At 39.5% G+C, this 17,912-nt stretch overlaps 1 protein-coding gene across 1 annotated transcript in view; it reads right to left on the reverse strand.

Moving 5' to 3' along the window:
* The window catches only part of DNAH14 (dynein axonemal heavy chain 14), a 321,116-nt gene that overhangs the window by 98,282 nt on the left and 204,922 nt on the right, over nucleotides 1-17,912 (reverse strand). Inside the window, 10 exon segments of the mRNA XM_055324379.1 lie at nucleotides 1,308-1,400; nucleotides 2,105-2,272; nucleotides 7,073-7,243; nucleotides 8,173-8,340; nucleotides 9,574-9,711; nucleotides 10,240-10,368; nucleotides 11,341-11,525; nucleotides 12,432-12,493; nucleotides 14,010-14,145; nucleotides 15,107-15,265. Coding sequence (XP_055180354.1) covers nucleotides 1,308-1,400; nucleotides 2,105-2,272; nucleotides 7,073-7,243; nucleotides 8,173-8,340; nucleotides 9,574-9,711; nucleotides 10,240-10,368; nucleotides 11,341-11,525; nucleotides 12,432-12,493; nucleotides 14,010-14,145; nucleotides 15,107-15,265 — 1,409 coding nt within the window.

The raw sequence follows: 17,912 nt of genomic DNA on the forward strand, positions 1-17,912 counted from the left end.
CATCCTGGAACTCCAGGATCATGCCCTGGGCTGAAGGCAGTGCTAAACCGCTGAGCCACCCAGGGATCCCCAGAGGCTGCTATTTTAGATAGGGAGGCAGAGAAGGCTGCAGGCTGAGGTGGTAGTGACTCAGGTAGGGTGATGGCAAACATGATGCATACAAGTGGGTAGACTTGAAATATATTTTGGAAATTGTATTGTCAAGATATATTGATGGTTGAATGTGGGGTGTGACAGAAAAGTGTCAAGAATGAGGGGTTCCTCGGTTTCTGGCTTGAGCAGATCTATGTTGGTGCCATTTATGAGATGCAAACAGTTAGTAAGGGAATAGTTTTGGTGGAGGAAATACTTCATTTTGTATTTTTACCTTAATTCTATCTTTCGATTTTTAATTCCTTTTAATTAGTCTTATACATATATGTTTATTTTTTATTAGTATTATTTTTTAAAGATTTTATTTTATTATTTATTCATGAGAGAAACAGAGAGAGAGAGAGAGAGAGAGAGAGAGAGAGAGAGAGAGAGAGAAGCGGAGACACAGGCAGAGGGAGAAGCAGGCTCCACGCAGGGAGCCTGACATGGGACTAGATCCCGGGACTCTAGGATCACACCCTGGGCTGAAGGCAGGCGCCAAACTGCTGAGCCACCCAGGGATCCCCTATACATATCTGTTTAAATAGAGGTCTAGTAGTTCTGAATGCAAAACAAGTCCTTTTGGGAAAAAAATGATGTGAATTAAATAACTAGTCATAAATAAAAGTATCAAAGTATTTATAATTTTTATTATATATCAATAATAGGCACAAACAATAGCTTAAATATTCATAAATAATATGATTCCTAGAATTGGCGCATGTGTTGTATTTGACCTAGCCTTCTGTAAGCTTTCCTCTATTCAAGTTATTTGGGGATTTTGCAAGAATTTAACTCCACTTGTTTTTATGAGAAGTAGAACTTTGTGCAAAGACTCATGTTTCTAAATATTCCAGGAAATGTACTATTCTCAAAGTCAAGCTCCCCCTGAAGTGCTGGTACATCAGTGCTGAGGATATGTTAGAGATGGTGCCAATTCTAGCACTTCTATTCATATCAAATGCTCTCTAAAAACAAGCATTTCTATGTGCTGATAAATTTCTTATGCTGACTCTAGAGAGGAATATCACCTTGTTGTGGGGACTCAGTGGCTGCAAGCTTTCACAAATAGAAAGTCTGCATAAGTAAAACTTTTGTAAGCAAAGTAAATTTTATCAGATTTCCTTAATTGTTATTTTGAAACTTAAAATGACTGGAACAATTTAAATTCCTACCAGTAACATGTGACTCCCTGGTTGTCGAAGGACCCTGGAAGCTCTTGCGATGTGTTCTATGGCTTCCTTGAAGAACACCATGGAATGAAAAATCTAGCAGAGGAAATGGGACAGATAAACGTTTAGAGGCAGAGAAAAGTCAAATGTTCACTATAGTTTTACATACAAGGATCTGGAAGTGAGAGTGACAATTTTGGTAACCCAATAACCTAGACCCAGTAAACTGGTTTACATTTATGCAAAATAAATTTGCATAATGAGGACTGTTCTTTTGCCAGTATTCCAGTGAGCAAGACTGGGAGAGTGAGAGGCTCAATAGAAGAAAAGGAAGAGAGCAGCAGCATTGGGGCTGTTCTACTGCTCTGTCTTGGAGTAGAACTCTGGGGTGGGGTTGGGGGTGGGGAGAAGAGACCCCAGGAAATAGGGTTATGGCATCTGTGATTTTGTTGGTGCCCCCGTTCTGACACCTGCCTGCCCTGGACATGCTCTGGACATGCAGAGGGAGAAAGAGAACCCCCAGCAGACTCTCGGCTGAGTGTGGAACCTGATGCAGGCCTCGGTCCCAGGACCCTGGGATCACGACCTGAGCCGAAATCGAGAGTTGGACGCTTAGCTAACTGAGCCACTTGGGTGCCCCTTTCTTTCTCTTACACACACACACACACACACACACACACACACAGTCTTGAAAATATCTGTTGTGAAATAAATATACATATCTATGTGTATGTATACATGACATATGTATACACACACATATACACACAGCACTCCTCAGATTTTACACATGTCTGTACCTCCAAAGATGCTGAACTTAACTTCATTTGGAATTCATTCAGTACACTGGCAAGTTTATTATAGTCATTAGTATTTTGATAGATCTTTTTCCTATGAGCCTTGTTTATATCCAAGAAATCCACAAATACAATTGAGTCATTCATCAGTTTTTCTTTGGTCCACTGGATCTATTGTAAAATAATCATTTAATAGTACCTGTTAATAGCAAAATTCTACTTGCTATCAAAATGAATGTAATAGATCTCTATAAGGGAATCTCTTGGCACAACAGAGCTAGGCAAGTCTTGGGGGCTCTTTACCTTTTGTCAGTGAAACCTATGGACTCTTTCTCAGAATGATATTTTAAAATGCATGTAGTCAAATACAAGGTTACAAAGGAGACCAAATATATTGATATAGAGCTCTATCTAAGGACACTCTGAAGATCTATAGGCCCTAAATTAAGAGTCTCTGTTGTGGAAATAACATCTTGAAGTTTCACTAACAATTAAAAACAAGGACTCTTCTCTTAATTAATTGTTAAATACCATCATACATCTGGTAGCATGGGGGAGATCTCTGTGTTATGGGAACAATTCTGTGTTAAGACTGTGGTGATAGTTATACAAATCCATACATGGGATAAAATTTCATAGAAAAAATGCAGCCCTCCACTCCTACAAATGAGTGATTTGAAAACTGGCAAATCTAAATAAAATCTGTATTCTAGTTAAAAACACCACCACCATAAATTGGCAAGCTTCCACACTTGCTTTCCTGGTCCACTTGGCCAGCTCTCATCTATCCCTCATACAAAGAAATCTGACCATTATTTCCCATTCCACTAAAACTAGGTAGAGAAAAATGACTTGTTTGGTTCCATCCCTGGGCCACTCATGCAGACAGGTCTGTCACAGCACTTCCAGAAATGTGCTGCACCTGTATTGTAAGCCCACACCTTCTATGTAGGTCTTAGCACCCTCTCACTTGGTATCTGGTACTGGAAATTCCTAGCAGGCACTCAGGAGATAAGGTTTGGGGGCAGAATAACATGATGGTTAAAGGGGTATCTAGAGTCAGCTATCCTGGGTTTGGATGAATCCACCACTTGACTAGCTATGTAACCTGGGGCAAGTTCTTAATCCCCTTCTGCCTCAGTTTCTTCATCTGTAAAGTGAGGATAACAACAGCACCAACATCACAAAGGCATTATAGAGATTAAAATGAGTAATGACATATAAAGCTCTGAAAAAAAAAAAAATAAAGCTCTGAAAACAGTGCCTGGCACAGTGTAAGTACAACTACTGTTTTTATTATTGCATTGTATTTTTTAAAAATTAAAATAAGCTTGCCAACCAACTGATTAAACATTGTCATATAAACCTAAATTCTCAGAGGACTACTTTATATCCTTATATCCTTAAGGAAGATTTGTCAATATGTCTTTAATTTGGGGATATTGTAGTTATTCTTGCTGTCTATCCACAGGGCAAGCTTTGTGTCCCTGAAGCATTTGCATGCCCACGTCTTACTGCCTCTACATCTATTGCTTGGTCTAGCAAAGTCTTAAACCTGAATTTCAGTTGGCCTTTATAGGATAGAGTTTACAAACTTCATGGACAGGAATGAGCTCTCTCTACTAAAATACAGAGATTCTAGTTTGGTTTTGTTTTTTTTTTTTTTTTTTTTTTTTTTTTTTAGCAAAGTTTCTCCTGCCCTCCCTCTCTCCCTTCATCCCAGATATCTTTATCAAGCACCAACTGAAAGTAAGAGAGGATGCTAAATTCTGGTGATTTAAGTAAAAATAAAAATCAACAAATAAAAATCAACAAAATCAACCAGACACATATGTGTAGATATATATATATACACACACACACACACACAATGGATACTCAGCCACCAGAAAGGATTAAATCTTGCCATTTGCAATGACATGAATGGAACTAGAGGGTATATTATGCTGAGCGAAATAAGTCAATCAGAGAAAGACAATTGTCATATGATCTCACTCATGTGGAATTTAAGAAACAAAACAGAGGATCATAGGGGAAGAGAGGAAAAAATATAACAAGATGAAATCAGAGAGGGAGACAAACCATTAGAGACTCTTAATCACAAGAAACAAACTGAGGATTGCAGGAGGGGAGGGGTGTGGAGAGATAGGGTAACTGGGTAATGGGCATGAAGGAGGGCATGTGATGGGATGAGCACTGGGTATTATATGCAACTGATGAATCACTAATCCCTACCTCTGAAACCAATAATACATTATATGTTAATGTTTTAAATAAAATTAAAAAACTATACAGGAATTAAAATAAAAAACTTAATAAAAAATAAATCAATGACTTTGTTCTTATGGAACCCATAGGTTAGAGAGAGGGAGAAGTAATTACATTGTAATAAGTTCTATGATAGGAATACAAAGAAGGGGCACTCAAATTGGAAAGGATGCAGTGTTGGCCGGAAAAATCCACCCCAAGAGGAAGTGTGAGCTGAATTTTGAAGGATGGCCAGAGGGTAGTGGGGGTAGGGACCCCAGAGGTGTACAGGCAGAGGCAGGTGATGCTGTGCTAGGATATGGGGGTAAGGTGCTGAGGTTTCCAGTGCAGATGTACGCTTGGAGGGTACCGCTGATCACAGGGATGGGAGCCATCAGGATAGGGCATCCAGGCAGCGCAGAGAGCACAGGGGGCAAAGACTGGGAATGGTTCTGCAAGTGGTTTTGCATGTTGAGCATGAAGCACCCCAAGCAACATGAGGCAGACTTAGCAGACAAACCAAGGTCTCACTTTAGGGTTCAGATTCTTTCTGCCAAACCACCGCTCTATGATAGCTTATATCTATCTAGCACTTACTATGTGTCAGAAACTGTCTAATCATCTGACACAAATTGTGCCATAGATTCTCAGCACAGCCTATGAGGTGCATCCAGCTGCTACCCTAACCTCAGTGACAGGGACCTGAGACACAGGGGGTCACCTGCCAGAGCTCCACAGCTGGGCATGGGAGGGGCTGGGCCTTGCAGGTAGGCAGAGCCCATGTGGTAGCCTCTATGTTCAACTGTTTTCTCAGGGAAGAAAGTGGAAACAATACATGGGTAGGCTGGGGAGTGTGGTCTCTGAGCGAAGGAATGCAGGGATGAGAGAAGGCTGAAGCATTACAGAAGGGTAGCTCCAAGGAGGGCAAGGAAGGCGGAGTGACACCAGGCCAAGTCTGAGAGACCCCACCCATGAGTGCTGGATGTGCAGGTGGGAGAAGTGTCATCCCTGTGAGCCTAACAGAAAGATTGGAGGGGAGGGGGCTGTGTGCTAATATGAATCATCACATCAAGGATCTGGGCTGAAGAGCAGAGAACTTGGATTGTATGGGAGTGTCTAGAAAATATTTTGTAAAAACTTTCTGCATTTGTGACTTGTCTTAAAGAGACCTATGTACATGTACATGAGTACACACATACACACAAATGCAGATGTGCATGTGTGTGTATACATTGTACTCTGAGATTATGTGCTTGCACATATCTCTAGGTATAAGATTCATATCCAAAAGTCTTTTTTATTTTTTTACTGTTGTGAATTCATGATATGTCCTGGGCTCCTATGAACAGGGTGAGAGAAAGCAGCACCACCAAAGAAGACGGAAAAGGAAGGAGGAGTCATGTTGGAAGGAATTCCCAAGGACCTCCCTAATGCTCTTGAGAGGAGCCTGCAAGGAGGCTTTGTGAAGGTGCTGAGCTTGCCCCTGTTAACCCTGGTGGTGTGGCTTAGCCTCCTGAAGTGCTGTCCTTCCTTCCAGACCTGGAGCCCACCAGCACCATGGACACCACAGTTCAAAAGGCTGGAGGTACTGAGAGTGTGCACTTCTTCCAGCCCTGGAGAAACGGGAGCAGTTTCAGAGCTTGCAAAGGACAAATGCACCAGGGAAGGCACCAAGACCTTATCATTTCCATCATATCAAGTCTGTACTTATTTAGACATTATCAAGTTGGAAATGGGATTGCTAATAATATTAATGTTATAAATACAATAGAAACAGCTGAAGACTTTTAGAAAACAACTTTTTTAATAATAAATTTATTTTTTTATTGGTGTTCAATTTGCCAACATACAGAATAACACCCAGTGCTCATCCTGTCAAGTGCTCCCCTCAGTGCCCACCACCCAGTCACCCCCATCCCCCACCCTCCTCCCCTTCCACCACCCCTAGTTCGTTTCCCAGAGTTAGGAGTCTTCCATGTTCTGCCTCCCTTTCTGATATTTCCCACACATTTCTTCTCCCTTCCCTTATATTCCCTTTCACTATTTTTTATATTCCCCAAATGAATGAGAACATACACTTGTTTGTCCTTCTCCGATTGACTTACTTCACTCAGCATAATACCCTCCAGTTCCATCCACGTTGAAGCAAATGGTGGGTATTTGTTGTTTCTAATGGCTGAGTAATATTCCATTGTATACATAAACCACATCTTCTTTATCCATTCATCTTTCGATGGACACCGAGGCTCCTTCCACAGTTTGGCTATTGTGGACATGGCTGCTAGAAACATCGGGGTGCAGATGTCTCGGCGTTTCATTGCATCTGTATCTTTGGGGTAAATCCCCAGCAGTGCAATTTCTGGGTTGTAGGGCAGGTCTATTTTAAACTCTTTGAGGAACCTCCACACGGTTTTCCAGAGTGGCTGCACCATTTCACATTCCCACCAACAGTGCAAGAGGGAGAAAACAACCCTTTTGCCTAAGATACCATTTAAAATAATTCTTAAGGGATCCCTGGGTGGTGCAGTGGTTTAGCGCCTGCCTTTGGCCCAGGGCGCGATCCTGGAGTCCTGGGATGGAGTCCCATGTCGGGCTCCCAGTGCATGGAGCCTGCTTCTCCCTCTGCCTGTGTCTTGCCTCTCTCTCTCTCTCTCTCTCTCTGTGACTATCATAAATAAATTAAAAATAAAATAAAATAAAATAATTCTTAAAATTTAAGTTTACCTGAAAATAATTCTCAAGTTCCTTTGAAAGAAATTGATAGAAAAGCCGTTTTTCTGTATATTCCATTAGGCGATCGTGAAACACTCGTGTGGCTTCATGAACGAAGAATAGAGCCAACATCTCTTTGGAGGTAATAACAGTTTTGTCAGCTTGCAGCAATCCTAGAAGAAGCTATTAGGGATTAAAAGTAAGAGGTTTTTTTTTTTTTTTTTTAACATTAGCAGGTACTATGTGAAGTAGAGGCTCAATTTTTACATGTTTGTGATTCCATAAAAATAGAAGTGATTATCCGAGGTAAAACATGTCCATTTCTCCAAGTCATAAACTGGAGTTTTGATGAGATGGGCAGGTTATAAATCAGGGAAAACAGGCATGGCATCCCCCCTGGAGTAGAGGGTCTGAGGACCCCTCCCAGGGCTCGCCTCGGTAGCATGGGAAGCCATGAGTCCTGACTATGGTGCTGACCTGAAGGCAGGGGTGCTGGTGCTTACAGAGACACTCCTCACTGCACACATGTTCTAAGATTCTGAATCTTGATGAAAAGAACGTGTAACCCATTTCAAACATTATATGCACTATTTTGAACCACAGTCCCATGGCAAGGAGAGGAAGATCAAATTCAAAAATTGTTTTTCTTAATATTTTAATTCTAAAAATTATTTGATCAAGGCTAATGACTAAGTCAGCACTGTTAGCAACGTTTCCTATGGTAGAAAGCAAGGCTTGTGGGAAATGCAGGCATATCTATGAAATGCATACATGCTTTCATTTTCTGAGAGCTGCAATAGTATTTTAGCAAAACCAAAATCTTTCGAATACCTTTGCCACTGCTTTCCCTACTGAGAATCTCAGCTAATATTCTAACAGTCTTAGTGGCTTCATCACTGAATTCTCTGCAAGGAATTATTTTAATGATTCTTTTCAAATGGTTCATGGAATAAGGTGCTAATAAATAGCAAAACAAATCAATGTGGATTTCCTTTCCCTCCTTCTAACAATTGGATGCTGACAGTGGAGAAATGGAGAGAGAGAGTCAATTTTGTAAAATTACATTCCCTCAAATTATAATTTAAAGATAGAGAATGAATTCTAAAACACACCTTAAACATATCTCGAAGATTAAACATGTAGTGGCATTTTGCTGGAGTTGGCAACATATTCTGACATACTTGGTAGTATACAGCGAGAGAACAAGATATTATTTGATCCTTACTTTTCTGAACAACAGATGTGAAGTTACTGAGGGAGAAATATATTCCCAAATGAGCCTTTAAAGAGAAATTTTATAGTTAGCCCAAAAGTTTAAGCATGGTTTCTTCCTAAATAATCCCTTCTAAAAAGGAGGTTGTGTACTATCAGGGAGGATTAACGGCATTTAAAATGCTAGTAATTAGAATCCACTTTCAACTGACAACAGACTAATAATACAAAGACACTGCGAGTGTCGCAAGCTGGGGAAAATTCCAATTGGTCCGAGTTTGATGAACGATCTAGAGGTATGTGTTGCATGTCCTCTAGGGACAATTTATGTCCCGCCTGTGTGTATACCAGGTGTGCTGGCAATTTTTCTACCTCCTTGCTCCTGAAGGGAGGTTACTAGATGAAAGATAAAGTGACAGAACTGGTTTCTCATTTTGGGTTGGTTTATGTACATGTACGTTCTCCTATGTTAGGATTTTTTTAAAGGTATAAGTTGTTGATCATGTGCAGAATTACCAAGTGCTGTTTGAAAAATAGATTTAAAAGATCAATCTTTAAATTTTACATTATAAAGAAGAAAAACACATGGTTAGTTTTGAAGAAATTGGTAATCTTGCATAAGCTTTCTTCTTTTCTTTCTTTCTTTCTCTCTTTCTTTCTTTCTTTCTTTCTTTCTTTCTTTCTTTCTTTCTTTCTTTCTTTCTTTCTTTCTTTCTTTCTTTCTTTCTTTCTTTCTTTCTTTCTTTCTTTCTTTCGCCCCAGTGTAGGGCTTGAACTCACAACCTTGAAATCAAGGTTGAACTGAGATCAAGAGTCAGATGCTTAACCTACTGAACTACCCAGGTGCCCTTCAAATTTATTTTTCTAATCAAACTAGATTTCAAGTTGAGCCATTTTTCTTTTCTTTTTCTTTTTTTTTGAGCCATTTTTCTAATAAGATATTTCAGATTCCTTTTCTCATTTTGTGTTCTATAAAGAAACACAAAAAACAAACCAATATAGCAAAAAACCAGGTGTGCTTGTTAATGATACGGATTCCTGAGCTCCACCCCAGATACGCTGGATCAGAATCTCTGAGAATGAAGTCTTAGGACCTACATTTTAAACATGCATTAAATGTGCACCACATGTATTTCTAATGCACACTGACTTAAGTTTCTGCTATTTAGAGATAAATTACCACTGAAAGCCAGAAAATGTAGAGGGAATAAAACTCATCCCTTACAGGAATTTTCTTTCAATTTTGGTGGTTTTAAGTTCTCATGTCTTCTCCTATACCATGGAATTAAAACTCATTTTACCTGAAAAATCGCATGCAGGGAGCCCTGTGAAGGATGAGGCAGCACCAGGATGGAGAAGTGCTTGAGGAGACGTGGGCTGATGTGCCTCCTGACTGCTGCAGGGACACAGGCCGCCACTAGGGAAAGATCTTGAATGTTCTGCTTGAAGAGTGAAAAGGATAAGTACATGCATCTGTAGAAAGTGAAATATCACCCACTTCCCAGCCCCGGTGCACAAAAAATTTAAATGTTTAGATGAAAAGATGGTTTACTGCAAAAAACAAAAACTGTGATAGTAATAGAAACTGGTCTTCTTAGATGTAACCGAAATCCTCAAAAGCAATTTTAAGACCTGTTACTCCTAGGAGGCTTTCTAAATGTCATCAAACAATAGCCTGTCTTTTAAAAAGCAATTACTGGAAACGAAGCAACATGTTGAGGCGTGTGAAGGACTCTGGCGATGAGGGAGGGTGCAGAAAAATGGGCATGAGTTTCCGGGACAGCCAGGATTTCTATGCACCCACAGACACACATAAAGACGCCATCAGCATGGTTAAAGTAGTTTCCAATTTGTTCTGCATGTTCATCTGACTAGAGTTTCTAAGTTTCTCAATTCACTCAAAGCCGTTATGAATGTTTGTTAAGTAACAACAGTTAATGTGAACAAAATCTTAGGATATACGGTACCTTCCAAGCATTCTTCTCAGTATCATAAAGCCCTCCCATATCTAGTAACTGCCTGATTAATTCCAGGGGTGGCTGTGTTCCATATGTATCTGATTCTGGCACATTCAGATCATCGATGAATACTACAATCTTGAGGAAGACAAAGGATTTTAAAACATATCTCTTAGAATTGTCTTTCTTTCAGTTGCACATATTAATTATACTACGGTGTAAGAACAAAGTTGTATGTAATGACATGCCTGCTTTTCTCTTAAAAAGTAGCAGACCAAATACTATTTTGAAGATATGATTTTAGAAAACAGTAAGTCTTCAAAACAGCAGGACATACTCAGGCTATTCTCTTGGTACCTTTCCCTGAGGCCATGGATCTAGTTTTTCTTCCTCTTATTTGCATGTTAAAAATAAAACAGGCCCAAAATGGGGGTCATTTATGCTAAGCCCCAGACTACCAAACCCAAACCTCTTGACAGTTCCGCTCTCCCAGAAATGGAATCTAAAACCAGGCTCTCAGCCCTAGTGAGGTCCTCTGCCTGATAGACACTGCCAACTCCCTAAAGGAAGTGACATTGCCACAAACAATATGCTTTTTGCCAGTGTAACTTCCTTGCTCCCACACCACACTGCCTGTGAAAGTCTTTCATTTTGTTCAGCTCCTGGAACCTCCTTTCTGCTAGTTGGATGCCTAGCAGATTCACAAATAATTGAATAAAGCCAACTAATCTTTAAAATTTATTCAGTTGAATTTTGGTTTTTTAGCATCTCAAGTCATGATCATGGGAAGAAAACGTGGTTAAACACTCAGTTACAAAACCATGCATCTGTTACAAAACCATTGGCATCTAATGCATTTTCCTGTCTTATCTGATCTTGTTTATTAGGTTCCAGGAGCTTCTTCTGGCTTTAGTAATTCTGAATCAGTATAATTGATCAGTATTATATTGATGTGAAAACCAAAGCTTCCATTTACAAAGTGCATTTTCTAGCAATGTGCAGGTGTGTATATGGAGACACAGTTTTTTTCTATTACTATGAATTAAAATAAGTCACATTATAGCTTGAGTAGCAGGAGCATATTAGTCAAAGTAGTGGGGGGTGTATTACCCTGCTGCTCTTTGGTGCTCCAAGAGTGTCTTTGGTTCTTCGTACTAACTTCTTGAGAATCATCTCCTTGGCTTGGGCAGCTGTGATACTGATGCTAAAATTTATTGTTGAGACTATAATTCCTTTATTATCATTTTTAAATGAACTTTCATCAATTATGACTTCTGGCTTTTTAATAGGCTTATCTGTTATACCAAATATGGAAAGAAACATAAATTTAGAATACTTTAAGAATATTTGTGATTTACTTTAAGGTGTTAGGAAATATGAAGATTATATAGTTTTACTATATTGTTTTCATTTTCAAGAAATCACTCTGCAGACAATTCAGAGAGAGAAGGAATACCAACTCTGAAATATTTCCATCAATTTCCTTCCTTTTCTGTGGTATGCAGGGTCTCTGCAACCACAGCCAAATGAAACAGTATGAAAGCCCAGAAAACTCTCTGTACATTTATGCACAATTGACACAGGTCACTTTTTACGATTTAAAAATATTTAGATTTGCAAGATGTTATGTATCTAATGAAAGTATGTATGAAAGGTTTAAAAGCAGCATGCAAGTGTGTCTACAGAAGGTATCAGACTAATTCCCTGAGAGGATCCTCCACAAGGGTCACTTGGGATGGTGCCACGGCAAATATGAAAGTAAAAACAAAACAACTCCTCTGGCAAGAATCTTGTGGCCAAGCTCCCTTCCCTTTCTGCAGCTTTCTTTGGATTGCCCCTGCTTTTCTTCTTCAGAAAATGAGTGGCTGCTCCCAAACCACTGGGCCAGAGGTCTCTGAGATGAGGCCTGGAAGCAACACGTGTGGCCAGATCTGAGAACTCACAGCATTTTAACTCCTCCACCGTGTTACTCATACAAGCACGAAAGAACAGAATAGGCCGATACTGCTTCCTGGTGCTTCTAGAATTAGTCCAAAGTTCCCACTTCCTGGGAAGATCTCCCAAACCACTCCAGCTATTGGGCAGGGCAAGGCAGTTCAGGATCTTGTATTTTAAAATATCAGTGGAAATGTGTTCATCCCGAAATGCTGTGACCTGCATGCGGCTGAGGCAGGAAGGGATGTCCAGGACTGTACACGTACCTAGACTCCCGGCTGCTGTCTTGTGAGTTTCAGAAAGCAAGATGCTGATATTCTGCTTCAGGCTAGTGGAAAACAATGTTTTAGAAATTCAGAGTTAGCTTGCTTCCCATAGTAGCCTTATGAACAAAACATAAGGAAAGCATCAGTGTGTGGTGGGCTCTATCTCACTCTCCTATAAGGAAACATTCTCTTTTCCTGTTTACACTTTTACAGATAAGATTGTGTCACTACTGTGACCATTAAAGCTGATACCCAAACTTAACAACGCAGATTTCCTCTAAAGAACAAACTGGACAGATCCCAGGGGTGACAGGCTGCCAGTGTCCCTGATGGGCAGGAAGCCGCTAACTCCCTCATCCCTGTATGGAAAGCACTTTGCCTGTGGATGGTTCCACACAAACCCCTTTCACCTTTATTCTGGCCGTGTCTTCAGGTATTTCTTTGTAACGTTATTGCTGTATTAAACTCCATTTCACTTTATATACTGCACATATAGTAAGATTTAGTTTCTGGTGTCCATTATTTATATTTATAGTAATTCAGGTAAGGAATGATTCCTATGGTATTCAATGTTTCTAAAATTATTTCTCTGACTTTTTAACAGCCTTATTTAAGCAAAGGAGGATTCTATTCCAAAATCATTCATGGAACATGCAGGTGACAGTGCTCCTGAAAACCAGTGGCACTGGAGAGACAAGTGAAATTCAAGATACCTTGGGAAGACAGGACTGCCTTGATGAGTGCCAGTGTGGGCAGGAGAGGGGCTGTGGCTTGGAAGGAATCCCCTGAGGGTCTGTGACTTGGAAGGAATCCCCTCTTCTGTATCTGAGACCCTGCCCTGGTGATGCTAAGCCCTGGGAGGGCCTCCCTCCTCTCCTCCTGGGAGTCTAACATTATAGGAGGGGTTGAACTGGGCTCCTCCACAGTTCCACCTGCTTACTCTGTTCAAACAACAGTTAAAATAAGCGTATTTTAATTAGAATTAACTTTAAAAATTTGCATTTTATTTGCACAATTTAGAACTCTTTTTCATTGTTCCCCTCCCCCATCTTAGGAAGAGACAGAGAATGACAAAGTTCTCTATAAAAAAATTTTTTTTCAAGTAGGCTCCACACCCCCACCATGGGTGGAGCACCACAGGGTGGGAACCCATGACCCCGAGATCAAGGCCTGAGCTGAGATCAAGTGTCCCATGTTTAACAGACTAAGCCACCCACTCACCCTTGTGAAGAATATTTTTATATTTGATAAGAAGAAAATGTATTTCTAGTGTAAGAAATTATATGCAACATTTTTTGTATGTTGTGGGTACATTTTTCCAGGAAAGAAAATAGTTTATAGCTGTACTTTGTGATGTAAGAAAAAGGAAATTTTAAATTTAATTATATATAAAAATTTCTCATTTAAAGGAATTAATCTAGGTGTTAATACTTTGGAAAAATACAGATTTTCTTCACTCCTCTTTGGAAGAATTCTGCATTTTTACATAACAGGTTTGCTTTTTAAAACAAGGCACATTTATATATTTAAGTAAACTTTTTTTTTACCAGACAAATCAACTTTAGAGTTTAAATACACAACCTTGAGTTTTTAATTTCATTATACAGTAGGACATCTCCTAAGATTGAGCCATATTTCACATCCAGTGCTCCAGGACACTCCAACTTCTCAAGGATTTCATTAATGGCAGCGGTTTTCCCAACAGCAGGGTCTCCTAGGGGGGGAAAAAAAACACATTAGGTTAGATTTATAGCCAAGGAAATGAATAGATGCTAACATATTAAGGTGAACCAATAACATTTTATTTGAAAATTGTATGTTAAAGAACATGGTCAAGATTCGGTAAACTAGGAGGTAAATATAAAATCTGCTCAAATTATTTACACCTCTTATAAAAGGACAGATTAAGAGTTAACTATTATTTTTAATTGAATAGTCACTTGCACCTATCACGAATCTTTCTTACAGGACAGCAGAGCTACCTCATGAAATTAATTTCCCTGAAATTTTTTGTCAATACAATCTGCGGGAGAAATTTGATGACGAACTACTACAATAATATAGGGGCATGGCTTTACAATTCACCAAATACTAAGAATAAGAATTTTCTAAACCAAACTGGAGGCAAGGTATGGACTGTCTGAGAATTCCACCCTCATTTTGCCTCCATATTTTCTGTATGGAACTGGGAGAGCAAACCACTGCCTGTGGTGATGGGCAGGTCAGCATAGGAGAAAGGCAAGAAGAAGTGACAGAAATGTTAAGGAAGAGGGGGACTGTATGAACTCATTTGGTAGCAAAAGGCTGAAAAATTTTAACACTGGGTTGAGGAATTACATCTGTCATTTTTTACTCATGCAGTTTCTTTTTTTTTTTTCTGTGTATATAATTATGTGAGTGAATGGATATTCCTAGCATCAGCCACCCCCCAACCCACCCCGCCCAGGCTGTCAGCCCATGGGTATGGAGCCCTAGCGAGGACTGAGCCCACAGGTTGCCTCTGAGATTTGTCCTCTATTGGCAAACATGGGGGAGATGGGCATTCATGCACTGTTAGTAAGACTGTACACTGATACAGTGTCTAAAGCTTCTCAGGGCTTATTTTGCCCCCAGTTATAAAGTAAATTGATTAGACTAAGTAATTACTAAGTCTGTTCCTAACTCTGTTTTAGTACCTGTGAGAAGCACAGGGCAGAAATTCTTTAATAGAAAGCTTATGAGGAAAGAAAGGGACACCGTGTCCCTGGTGGCGATGTGACTGATGTTCTCTCCATACTCTCTCATCTTCAAGAGATTTTCACTGGATCCTTCAGGGTCCGCTAGAATTGAAGTTCCTAAGGTAAAGTTCAAATGTTTCAAATGACTTATATATGAATGTTAATCTTTTAGGTACTAAACACTTTCTGGAAAAGTCTGTCCCTTGTGACACAATGTAAACTGACACTAGCACCCAGGGCCTCTGTTTCTTTCACCCACACTCCTCCCACCCTGTCTTCCAGCCCCCCCCCCCCCAACCGTAGGTGATGCCCAGGAGGAAAGCAGCTCTCCTGAAGAACCTCCTGTGGTCCTTTTTAAGAACTTCACATACAATGGAATATCACTCAGCCATCAGAAAGGACGAATACCCACCATTTGCTGTGACGTGGATGGAAACATTATATGGTTTCAGTCATACTGGGAATATAAAAAATAGTGAAAGAGATTATGGGGGAAAGGAGGGAAAATGAGTGGGTAAAATTAGAGACAGTGATAGAACATGAGAGACTCCTAACTCTTGGAAACGAACAAAGGGTAGTGGAAGGGGAGGTGGGCGGGGGGATGGGGTGACTGGGTGATGGGCACTGAGGGGGGCACTTGACAGGATGAGCACTGGGTGTTATACTATATGTTGGCAAATCAAATTCCAATAAAAAATATACAAAAAAAAAAGAACTTCACTTCTTGGGTAAGCCTTCTCCTCCCATCATCTGTCTCGTTTCTGTTCAAATTTTCTGTTGTACAAACATTTATGTACTAGTATCACCCATCTTTTTATTGGCTGAACTATGGGAAATGGTTATTTATTTAGAAAAACTAATTGAATATAGGCAATTTTATATGTAATAAAATACACACACACCCAAAACTAAACTAAATTTCTCTTGACCCCACAGTTTCCTACAAATACCACCCCAGTTCTTTCTCCCATTATGCAGCCAAACCTCTCAGAAGGGCTCAACACAACACGGACCTCACTTCCTTCATCTCATATTCGCTTTTTTAACATTAGAAATCAACTAGCCAATACATTCACATGCTGGTCAGCAAGTTTTAAAAATTTGGTACATTTTAGAAATCCTTCCATACCAGTAAAGACTTTTTTCTGATTAATGTTCTTCTATTTAATGAATGTATCCTAGATTTCTTTTTTGTATCCTAGATTTCTTACCAGCAATCAAGTATTAGATATTTATGGTGTTTTCCTGTCTTCTGATGAATTTATATAATATACACATGTTATTCTGCACATAGCTTCCCCACATGGAAAGTTGTTGGGTCACTATAAACTGGCATATGACTTATAATTTTGATGTATCTTGATAATTGCCTTCCAGTGTTTTCATTCCAAAGCACCTCACATCGCTCACTGTATTTCTGATAATCTTCCTGGATTCTTACATGAACAAAATGTGGGGTTTTGTCATTTTTTTGTTTCTTGTGCCAGACACTGGTCTGGCACCAGGACCTCTGATTTACCTTGCACAGGCTCAATGGAAGACGATATTGTGATGTTCTGATATTTAAATTCCTGTCATAGGTTTGGCTTTGAAAGCCTGTGAGGGTTTTGGTTTCTTCTAAGCCTGTTGCCTACAATTAGGAAAAGGTGGGGGCAGACGAAGTGGTACCTTAGATTTGGAGGAAATACCCCTGGTTTTCCAGAGGAATGGTAAACTAAGATATTGAGCTATATGCATGGACATTCAGTTATGTTTTTATACGTAGTAGTAAAAGCTAAGGAGAAAAATAACCAATATTAGCAAAACATGTGATAGACAATTTGGAGGTTTTAGATAAATGTAATCATCTACTAATGCATACTGTGACAAATATTATACAGTAGGATGCTCGTATAAATTAATTCAAAATTAGAAATTCCCAAACACTCCATAATTATGATATCTCTGGTTGTTTCCTACCAGAATGTCTTATAACTGAACTTTGAAATTCACTGATGAGAGAAACCTGACCTAAAAGAAATTCAATTCAATTTGCATTTATTGAATTTCTTATATTTGCAAGACCTCTAATCATTAAGTTCTTGCCTCAAACTTCAGCTAAGCTCTCATGGTACAACATTTTCTGTATCTTTGTTTTCTCTATGTATAAGCAGAAGATATCTGTGAAAGTATGATTATTCTTTTCTAATTTCTTTTATAATTGACTGTAGTTCTTACATATATGCTTTTCCTATTTTAGAAGAGATCCTCTCCCTTTTCTGCTTTCACTACCCACAACTAATTAAAATACTAAATATTTCCGGGATCCCTGGGTGGCGCAGTGGTTTAGCGCCTGCCTTTGGCCCAGGGCGCGATCCTGGAGACCCGGGATCAAATCCCACATTGGGCTCCCGGTGCATGGAGCCTGCTTCTCCCTCTGCCGGTGTCTCTGCCCCCCTCTCTCTCTCTGTCTCTCTCTGTGTGTGTGTGACTATCGTAAATAAAAAAAAATTTTTTTAAAATGTAAAAAAACCCTAAAGATTCCCATTAGTAAGACTTTCAATAAGCTATTGTTTTACAATGCACAACTGCCTCAATCAAATACATTCCAATTTCTCAGAAATAAATATTCTGTGGTTATGTTTTTAGTCATGCTTTGTAAACATAGATCTATATTGGTTCTGCACAAACTTGGAATAGGTCAGTCTTCAAAGCTGCTGATCTAACTACTTTTTAAAGCAATCTCAACATTTTAAAAAAGTTAGAGTATGATTCTTAGAATTAT

This window comes from Nyctereutes procyonoides, unplaced genomic scaffold (assembly GCF_905146905.1).
Source record: "Nyctereutes procyonoides isolate TBG_1078 unplaced genomic scaffold, NYPRO_anot_genome, whole genome shotgun sequence".
Classification (NCBI taxonomy): domain Eukaryota; kingdom Metazoa; phylum Chordata; class Mammalia; order Carnivora; family Canidae; genus Nyctereutes; species Nyctereutes procyonoides.